Source organism: Gymnoscopelus microlampas (genome assembly GCF_963454915.1).
Source record: "Gymnoscopelus microlampas genome assembly, chromosome: 10".
In the NCBI taxonomy this organism is placed as follows: domain Eukaryota; kingdom Metazoa; phylum Chordata; class Actinopteri; order Myctophiformes; family Myctophidae; genus Gymnoscopelus; species Gymnoscopelus microlampas.
In genome coordinates this window covers 44,901,799-44,912,672 of record NC_139947.1, presented here as the reverse complement: position 1 = coordinate 44,912,672, position 10,874 = coordinate 44,901,799, and the positions used below count along the sequence as shown (strand labels likewise).

The 10,874-nt window shown below is 41.4% G+C and overlaps 2 protein-coding genes across 2 annotated transcripts; one reads left to right on the top strand and one right to left on the bottom strand.

Moving 5' to 3' along the window:
• The first annotated feature begins 458 nt into the window (after positions 1 to 458).
• Positions 459 to 3,083, top strand: LOC311053359 (FAD synthase-like). Its single transcript, XM_084068847.1, has one exon. It carries the CDS (start codon positions 1,349 to 1,351, stop codon positions 2,927 to 2,929), a length of 1,581 nt encoding a protein of 526 aa, XP_083924973.1. The 5' UTR covers positions 459 to 1,348; the 3' UTR covers positions 2,930 to 3,083.
• A 1,092-nt stretch (positions 3,084 to 4,175) lies between these two features.
• On the bottom strand, positions 4,176 to 8,855 carry LOC311053410 (uncharacterized protein). The gene is made up of 5 exons (XM_084068923.1): positions 8,461 to 8,855; positions 7,368 to 7,464; positions 6,358 to 6,475; positions 6,071 to 6,263; positions 4,176 to 5,198 (listed from the first exon to the last, which is right to left on the bottom strand). Exons 1-3 carry the CDS (start codon positions 8,773 to 8,775, stop codon positions 6,471 to 6,473), a joined length of 417 nt encoding a protein of 138 aa, XP_083925049.1. The 5' UTR covers positions 8,776 to 8,855; the 3' UTR covers positions 4,176 to 5,198; positions 6,071 to 6,263; positions 6,358 to 6,470.
• Positions 8,856 to 10,874: the final 2,019 nt, after the last annotated feature.

Sequence of the window (10,874 nt, the reverse complement as noted above, 5' to 3'; positions counted from 1 at the left end):
ATGTCACTAACAAGACACGCCACAACGTGCAGAATTACTACGCGCAGTCTGTAGGCCACTTCATACTGCTCAGCACACATCTGCCCCCTCGCAGCATAATTAATTGCGGCCAACACAAACTCACAACATTACAGTCGGCCATGTTGTTCCTTAGCGTCATCGCCGACCACCGCCCAACGAGACCCAAGTGAGGTCAGACAACACACTCCATATTTGGGCATAGCTCCATTGGGAACATCTCCTATTATGGCTTTATATAACCGCCCAACGAGACCCAAGTGAGGTCAGACAACACACTCCATATTTGGGCATAGCTCCATTGGGAACATCTCCTATTATGGCTTTATATATTATAGAGACCAACAAACACAAAGCACCGCGCAGCGCCCCGACCCTCTAGTAAATGTACATTGTAAATGTCTAGCCTTAAATATCAGCTACATTTGCAATGCTATGGAACTATTTCTACTGTTAAATATGAAATTAAATATATTAGGCCGATACTAGGCCTGTTGGGAACATATGAGCCTCTGGTTATGCAATACCTGTTGTATCTCTAGAGTACCCGTTGTCAGAGTACCGAGTGCAGTTCCCGTTATCATAGTATTTGGAAGCCAGTGTATGATGTTGTCATATTGATGGCATCCCTTTTTATACCCATATGGGTATAAAAAGGGACACAGACAGACATACAGAGATCTCCATATTTGGGCAGAAAAGGGACTCGGACAGAAAGACAGATAACTATGTACATAGATCTTTGGATCTTCAGTTCTGGACAACCGTTGGTCCGACCAACTTCCCACTCGGCACATCACACCCTCGGGTCCTCTGCGATACACAAGTGATAGGTCAGATGTTCACGAGATATGCGTGGGACAGATTTCACATTTATAGAGAGATGATATAACTATCATTGTATCATTTGTTTATACTGACTTTGAGTGAGATTACCAGGGTGGACTTCTTCCAGACCTAACATCACAAATCTACTCAACTGTATGATTTCTGAACGTTGAGGATGGTTCATTTGTTTGAATAGATTTAGCTGTTCAAACAAATGCCAAGAAAATGCCAAGTTATAACACAGGTTTTTCACATTATTTGAATATTGGAGTTACAGTATTTGTTGCCCTGGCCTATATCTTTAAATCACAGAATGACGGCCAGCAAGCCTGTCCATACAACGGACGAATTGCAATGGCACATGAGCAAATCTGTGTTTTTATTTATACATGGCTCCGGTTTGTGTTGTGAGTGACGTCAGACAAAAGCTCTGGTCAGCCTATGTAAGGTGGTGATGTTATGACTCTACCATATTGAAGACAAGTATGCGCCTCATATTTAAATGCATATTGGTATCAGGCTCAGCAGAGCAGTGTTCCGACTGAGTGTGGTTGCTCAGGTTACCAAGGCAACGATGGCTGAAATCCACAGAAGTTCTGTCTCCACCTCTTTCTCCCGGGTCAAGGGCGGAGCCACCACGGCAGCCATCCTCATCATCGGAGACGAGATTCTAAAGGGTCACACAGTAGACAACAACAGTGTGTTTCTTTGTCATGCACTGAGAAAGCTGGGTGTGCGCGTTGAGCGCATTACGGTAATCCCTGATGTGCCAGAGGTGATTGCCAAGGAGGTGGCACTCCTCTCCCCCAAGTACACCCACCTCCTCACCTCGGGAGGCATTGGCCCCACCCATGACGACGTCACCTTTGAGAGCGTTGCCATGGCATTCCAGGAGGAGCTACACCCCCACCCGGAGCTGTCCCGGCTGGTAGAGGAGTCTTTCGGGGCGGTGGAGAAAGACAGCGCTGCTATGAAACTAGCCATGGTACCGCGCTCCGCTAAACTCAACTTCAGCAAGGACCCCCAGACTGGACAACCCCTACGATACCCCCTAGTAAGTGTCCGTAATGTGTACATATTTCCTGGCATTCCCTCCCAGTTGCAGAGAGTCTTCAACAGTGTGGAACATCTGTTCGCTGGTTCAGGAACCACATTTCACACCAGAGAGGTATTTGTGGATGCAGATGAGGTAGACATCGCCCCAGCTCTGACGCAGTTCCAGGCAAGCTTGGGGAAGAGGGTATGCCTGGGGTCATACCCAGACTGGCTGAGCAACTACTGCCGTGTCAAGCTGGTCCTGGATTCTGACAGCCCAGAGGAGGTGGAGCGCGCCCGAGTAGAGCTGCTGGAACAGCTGCCTAAAGGCAGTGTGGTTCCTCTGGTCACTGACCCGGTGTCCATCGCTCCAGCAGAGGTCGACAGATTGGCTAACAGCGGTTGTCCGCTGGGAGACAAAGTGTCTTCAGCTCTGAGGACAATAGAGGAGGCGTTGGACCTTTACCCCTCTGAGGATGTGTGTGTTGGATTCAATGGAGGAAAGGACTGTACTGCTCTGCTACACCTCTACTACGCTGCTCTGAAACGGAGGTGTCCTGATTGTAAAGACAAGCTGAAAGCTCTCTACATTCGTACTGTCTCTGCGTTTCCAGAAATGGAACACTTTATCCAGGACAGCATCAAGAGATACGACCTGGAGCTGATCTCAATGGAGGGCAGTATTCGTCAGGCTCTCTGTGAAGTTAAGGAGAGGAGACCAGAACTCAGAGCAGTGCTGATGGGAACCAGGAGAGCTGACCCTTACTCACACACACTCACACGCATGTGTCCTACTGACCCTGGCTGGCCCGATTACATGAGAGTCAACCCTCTACTGGACTGGACTTATCATGACATCTGGTCTTTCCTCAGGACACTCTATGTCCCCTACTGTGTCCTCTATGATAAAGGGTACACCTCGGTGGGCAGTATGGACAACACCTGCCGAAACCCTGCCCTACAGACAGTGGATTGGAGGGGCGTGACCCGCTACAGGCCTGCCCACCAGCTGGAGAACGAGGAAGATGAACGCAACTCTCGTACCTAATGATGAGGATGATGTCATGACCACCAACACAAAATCATATGCTGCCAATTGGTTGCAATGTTCCCACAGCAATGGGAAACAAACTAGCAAGAAACTAGTCTCGCGTAGCCAGACCCCACAGAAAATGAAAAACAGCGACCTCTGTTTTCTGATATTGTCTGTGGGGTCTGGCGGGAGGAAAATGGAAGACCAGTGCGCAGGGAAACTCCGGTTTCATGTCTGCCTTCAGCGCATCACTTCCGGTTGGTGCGACTACGTTTTCATTCCCACTAACAATATTTCTACACGGAACACTAACACCACTTCTCCCAGAGAACATGGATGGTTTTGGTTATAAGCCCACTTGTTTCTATGATGAAAGAGTAAGTTAAAATGTGAATATCTTTCCGTGGTTTTGTCCGCTCCGAGGACGCTATTGTTAAATTAGTTTCGGCTAGTTTCGAGGGAGGAACGGTGGATGGACACGTGAATCCCGCCCACTACATTTGATTGGGTAAAGCGCGGCCCGCTTCCTGATCTGAAGGCACGCCCACTTGTAGCCAATGCGCACTCGTTATGACGAACCCCTCCGACAGATTCCACCGCAGGGCAGAATCTGTTCTTGAGAGATTAGCAAGAAACACATACAGCCTTCATAACTTAATGCCATTCTGTCATCCAATATTGTTGCAAATAACGAAAACAAAATGAAAAAAATGAAATGAGTTTCAGTTTCTCCACTAAGCTATGTTATAATTGTATTGTGTCATGTGCGAAAATTATATATCAAATGTAACAGTCACTTCTTCCTTATTTATTTGCCTGCTAATCTTCTGTCTGTCTGGTTAAGGAACTAAATGTAGTTCCCGAACTCTGCAGTTGAACAGGTGCAGTGTAGTTTGACCTTTCAAAATTGCTCAAGGTCAAATGAGGCCAGACCATATGACTCCTATTTATTGATAATATTAAACATACTTTACATAAAAATACTCAATTTTCACTGATGACCTTGACCCAAAAACGTTTAACCCTATCGATCTCATAGAATTATAGTTCAGACACACAAAGAGCATACTGTTCTTAGTTTGTAAATATCAATATTTGAAGTTATGGTGGTAATACTAACTTTTTGTGACCTATGACCTTGACCCAAATCTAGATAGATTGTTAACCATTGCCCACTTTTTCACGTCAATCTTTGCAAAAATGTTGCTGCACAATTGCTGACAGAAAGCAACTGGATGATAACAGAAACAAACGAGACAAATTTGTGAAACGTGTGGCATATGTTGTTGTATTGTTATATTGTTGAACCATGCAATGAGTGTGAGAGTACACACTCCTATTCAAAGTAATGTTCTCAATTAACAACAATAATGTGCTATGTATTTATTTCAGTTGTCCGCACTGAAGTAACAGTCCGACCAAAATACCAATTTCTCCCAGAGAATTGTTAATGTCGAGCCTAGCCCTATGCTATTTCATTGTGACTTCCTTGGAGATAGAAATGTCTTTGGGGTTTAATGGAAAGGCAGCAGCAACTAATAAAAGCAAGAGTTCTTGAGGTGGGTTGTCCCTTTTCATTAAGCCCACCTTTTTAGTCAGTCAACGCCAGCTGTACAGATTCCTCTGCTGTGTGTGTTCACTTCAAAACCCCTCAATTGAACTGATCAAAGAGGCCAAAATGTAATTTGGTGTGTGCATATTCTCACATTGTCAGATCTCACATGAGAGGTTGGGAGCCCAATAGTTTTAGCTTGACCTGTGGTCAGTCAATTTCAAGCCAATTGGCATACAGTTGAGCAGGAGGACAGGCGTGGGGCAGCATCATTTTCCTACCTTATCAAGGATGTTGTGCAAATGAGGAGGCGAATCATTGGCACCCTGTCTGAGAATTTACATTTTTCTGAGGAGATCAACCCTGTCTGGTGTGACCCATGTTGATGTTGACAAATGGTCGGCTTTACCTATTTTGTCTTGAAGTATGATCAACATGTTTTATGGAGGTGGCAGACACAATTAATGGTACAATATACAACCTACCCTATAATGCTATACCATCAATACTTGATATTTCTGTGCTGGTGTATTGTTCACTGGTTGGCTGCTCCACTGATAAAAGTGTTCGCAGTGAGCACAACTCTGCTTAACTTGTAGAAGTGTCCCAATGACTGTTCTCTGAATTATGCAGCTTCTGGAGCAAACTGGACATCTTTTGAAGAGTTCCATTATACTGTCTTCATAGACGATGTACGTGGTCATTGAATGAGCCAGCACTTCATTTGTAGTACTGTGAAGAAAAGAAAAGAAAGACGGTACAGTATTGACATGTGTCCCTATAAGAGAAAATCTGATCCTCCTATTACCAGGAATCCAGCTGAAAGTAATACAATTAACTGTGTCCAAAGAAAGAGTTTTTGATTACAATCTATACTGGATGAGAAAACACAACATTTCTGTCCCATTCTGAACAGGCAGCTTTGCTGTCTGCAATACGAATAATTCACTGCCAACTAAGGCTTGGTTCTGTAGCAGTTCTCAAGCCATTGTCGATATTAGCCAAATAAAATGTAGAGGTTTATTCTCTTGGAAAACCCTAAAGCCCTAATTTTTCATTAAGTTTAATTTAATCTAATTTCAGGCACTAGACAAGAACTGAAGCATGAATGGAAAATGTATTTAATTAGCTGTTGCTATCAAATCCTATATAATGTCAGTACTATTGATAGGCAAGTATGGCTTTGAAAAGTACAGCACTGTTACTGTAGACATATCATTAAAAGTCTATGAGGTATAACATGTCAAAATTGAATATACAGTACATATACTTGTAAAAGTCGACTTGCCATGAATCACAAGTACTGTCCTGATAAAAGGCCTTGAATCGTTAATCACACATAATGTCCTGTTGAAGCCCTTGAATCATGAATCACATAAACTGTCCTGTTAAAGCCCTTGAATCATTCATCCCACATACTTTCCTATTAAATCGGCCTTACTGAATAGATATGACTAACAGTTGAGTGCAGCAGAGCAAGATGCAAAATTGAATGAAGCAACAGTACACAGCAACTAACATGATCTGAAACTGTAAACCACAACATAATAGACAAGGGACATAACACAAAAGAGGAGTAATATATTGTGAACTACATAATTTACCTTGTACCGTTCATGGTGCTCTCTGTAACATCAGACCGGCAGCTAGAGTCATCTGCTGACACCTCGCATCTTGTCCTTTTGACTGGGACAAAGCTTGTCCTTGGAACCTCAGCCTTTTCCAGAACCTCAGGATTGGCCACTAAAGAATCCGTGTCACAGTAAACACTCCTGTTTGGAGCTCGGGCTTGTATAGCTGTGCATGAAGAAAGGGGTCAACTTTTACATTTCTTTCGAATAATGATAATGCTTTTGTAGAGTAATAAGAAATGATCAGAGGGATAACTAACCCGGATTTGTGTAACAGCTCCGCCAGTTTTGTGTATAGTGTGGTCACTGTCAGGTCACTGAGCCTGTGCTTTTGTGTGACGTGGTCTCCTGACTCAACGTTAACGGATGCCTATCATGCTGTTAAGAAACGGGTAAAGAATGGTTGTATATCATGTAAAAAGAAACGTTATATAATTACATGTTACTCATGTTTTGATTTAAGTATTGCAAGAGGGCACAGCCTTGATGACTCTACTGTGTTACAAGTGAATAGAGCCAACCCCCATTATAATGCAGTGCCCTATTGCATGTGTGTAATACATTGTCATTGTGGTTGAAAGGGGTCCCCTACTCTATACTAGGTCAGCTCTTTTTAGCCTCATCTCTTCACCAAAAACAGACAATCTATTAATATCTTTACCTATTTCTTGATATTATGAGCAACCACTTAAAAGTTGTGTGAAATCACTGTTGAGGTAGGAGACCACATTAGGATCAGGACCAGATTACACAAAAACAAAATGATGACGCTGAATTGTTTTGGCTGCACTGGCTGTTACACAGATTCATGTCACCTGGTTCTCTTTTTGTTATTATTTGTTTCTTCTCTTGTCCTATTTGTTTCTTCTCTTCTAAAATGTGAAGAATAGTGAAAATGGCCGATCTACAAGCTCACAACATGTCGCAATATTATCATCACAATATCGATATCAAAATATTTGGTAAAAATATATTGTCATCTTTTATTTTGTCCATATCGCCCAGCCCTAGTCTGAGGTAGGGGGACCCAATCTGACTCCACCTTCTGGACTTATGGTCCTGGGAGTTGTGACTGCTGTAACCTTGGGAATTTGAGACCCAATTTCAACGTGTAAATAACGTTAATGAATGCAAATAAACCCAATTTCAGCTTGTAGTGGGTTAAATGTAGACTGTATATCTAGGCCGGCTTATTCTTTGTAAAGTCAGACCTCATTTATGATCATGTTAAATGGTAACTTGCTACATGATGGATAATAATGTAACTCACCTTTGCTTCTTATGTTAGGCTTTACATTAGCTTGTACAAAAGCATGTTTTGTGCTGACTGGTTCTGTCTGGCATCCAATATCTCTGGTCTTGTTTGGCTGAAAATGGTAAATAATATAACTTTATTTTCATCGAGTTTACAAAGTTACAAACATGACATTGTTTGCTGCCAGACATGTAGAACGCACACTTCACTAAAGCGCATCCAAATGAATGCACATTTCATCACTTTACTAACCTTTCAATTAAACTGAGAGAGCTAATATTGGTGTATAATAAACTATACCAATTTCTACAGTATAATATTCATGCATATTGCTATTTATTTAGCATAGTGTACATTGATTGTAGCTATTTCTGTTTACCTTTCTACCTTGATATCATTGCGTAAACTTTATATTTTGGAGTAAACAGTTTAAATATTAGTATTATATAATATTATTATTCCTAGCAATAAAAAGAGTTCTTATTCAGCAATGAGTGAATTACATATACTTTATATACATTATATCATATACTCTGAGAGTGTACAATTTGAGTGAATTTGCACTCTCACTCAGAGTTATCCTATCACTGAGGATTTAACCGTGTCTTTAGATATCTGACCCAACTCTATGATCTGACCTGATATTGACATGTCAGTATCATGCCAGTATCATGGTCATGATACTGACTATAATAAAATGAATTGAATTGAATTGATACTGACATGATGCTGACATAATACTGACCATGTATTACTGACCATGATAATGACATGATACTGACCCAGCCTTGGATCAAGAAAGACTATCATAGATGTATTTTATCGAGTCTGACTTGTACTTACTTTAAGTAGAAGTCAGACTCGATAAAATACATCTATGATAGTCTTGATCCAAGGCTAATACTGACCATGATACTGACATCATGATACCGACCATACTATCAAGCTGTGGTGAACCTAGCTCTGGTCCATAGCGTTAGAAGGAGTTCTCTCTTCTAACGCTATGGACCAGAGCAATGGTGAACCTATGTCACAGCCATATACAACGTTTGCTTGTTTTACGTGACAGCGTAGTACATATGTTTTGGTTTCATACACACTGACTCACCACAATGTGTCTGAGCGGTCTGGTGGAGGAGGTTGCTGGTTCCTTCAGGTCCGGTGTGGTTACTGGTGGTACTGGGTTGGGGACAGCGTCACTGTTCAGCTGCAGAACCTTGGCATATCCCATGTCCACCTCCATGTGATTTGAGAAACACTGCTTTTCAAAATGGACAGTACATACTCCATATCTGCACAGCAGGTCAGTGTCCAGCGACAGGCCCAGTGCACTCAGCCACCGGCGTCTCATCTCTGGGTCTGACGGGAAGCTGTGGAGCCCGGAGGTGTTTTTGCAGCCGGGAAAACGACATTTTCTACCCATCCGGATAACGACCGCTAACTACTTATATCTCTATGGCTTCTTACAACTTATTTCTCTACTCTAGTTTTGTGTGTTTATGTTTACACTTTGCCGGAAGTAATGTGCGCGGTGCGCATTAACTTCCGGTTTAGAGCTGACCAAATTTCTACGGTGGCTCACAAGGTTCAGGCTGCAGCACCAGCAGTGTTGCCAGATTTTCCCACGGCTATTAAAAAGACAACAATTATCTTGAAAAAACAGAAGAGATCAATTTTTTTACATTTTTGAAACTTTTTAACAACACAAATCTTGTATGGGGGTTCCTGGCACAAAATATTTTCAGATGGGGAGCATCCTGCAAACTGCAACTACCAGTATTTACAAGCAACTTGATAGAAAAACAAGCCCAAAGTCGCTTATAATAAACAAGCACCAGTAGTTCTCAAATGTCTCACAAATTGTGACAATGTGAATGTGTCATATAGTGACGCTTTGTGAGCTTGTAGACCTGCTACTTTCGAATATTAAAAGTATATATAGCAGCGTTAAAGTGGTTAAAATAGTATATAGGGTTTGGGTTAGCGATATAATATTAATTAAATTAGCTGGGGACCCCTGGAGCCCCTCAAGCAAGGACCCATGGGGGTCCCCTCCCAGACCTCACTTTGGGAACGACTGTACTACACTGTTAATATAGATAAGCACACTACCTTTACCTTGGCAGTATTGAAGTTAATGCTGCCCTGCACTCCCATAAGCTACAGATAAAGTAAACTAATCATACAGCACAGTATGTGGGGCTGAGGAAGATTCTGCAGGTATGGTGGCTCAGCAAAAGACGGACAGCAACTCTGTTCAGAATGCCTTGCTGAAGCAGTATCAGTAAAATGAATCACTTGTCAGATCTGTACATCACATCACAACCACATCATAGATGGTAAGATCTGAAAGTATTCCTGAGTCTGACATCTCTGACGTCTAATTAAATGTGAAAACCAAACAAAGATGTTCTTGTCAGTTAACCTGAAACATGAAACTGATATTGTAGTTCTGTGGCTTTTTATGACTTTTCATAATTAATATTTTCATGTTGTTGCTGTTTTTGTTGTTTACTGGCATTTGTTATATACACAAGTAGGCTAAATAGCACACAATATTAACCGACTGTCACTGTAGTTATGTTTTCTCATGCTCTCTTGCATTCTGTCACTGTCTGTGACTGTGACAGAATGTTAATGTTATTAATGTTAAGCTGTTATTGTAATTGTGTACATGACACAAGTTGATGTTTTTACTTTTTAGCAGTGTTCTCACAGTCACAAATGAGGAAATTATTTCATCAGTTTGAGGTAGGCCTACCAAAAAAGATGATAGACTGATAGACTAACTAAGGAGGTGGATTTGTGAATGCCGTAAGTATTCTTTTTTTATCTTCACCTATTTTTTATTGTAGAGTAGTAATGTCTCTTTAAAAGAAAATGTATATCCCTTTGTAAATTTCTGAAATTCAATTTGTATTAAACATGTTTTAACAGAACTGTGTATGTGCCAAATTAGGTATCCAACATAGTCTTTGCACCATACCACCCACAGACTAATGGGTTTGAATGAACCAAACCAATTTGTTCCCAGTTGTTGGCTGACTAGAGCTCATCCCATTTACTCCCATCCCTGTCTCTCCTGGGTCTGTGTTTGAATTGCTGCAAAGATTTTGCAGTATGTTGTTTGATGCTTGTAAACAGTAATTATTTTGCACTTATCTCTACTGAATTTGGCAATAAGACATATATTAATAGCCAATTGGATTAGATATAGCTTAAATGCTTTTGGGGAGTTAAAATCACAAGCTTTAGATTTGCAACTTGACCAATGAAGAACCACACTATCCTCTGCTGCTGAAGGGAAAATAACATTGATGATTTAAAAAAAAAAGCAGAGCCATTGAAGCCACTGACAGCCATTGAAACCATGTAGTCAACCTGTAGTGTATTCTTACTAAACATACACAATAACAATAAAATAAATGTACAAAAGCCTGTATCCCTCCACCAGTGAGAATAAACAACACAGCGAGTCACACAGACTTTGTCAAAGTTATTATTGTAGAATACTTTGATAGT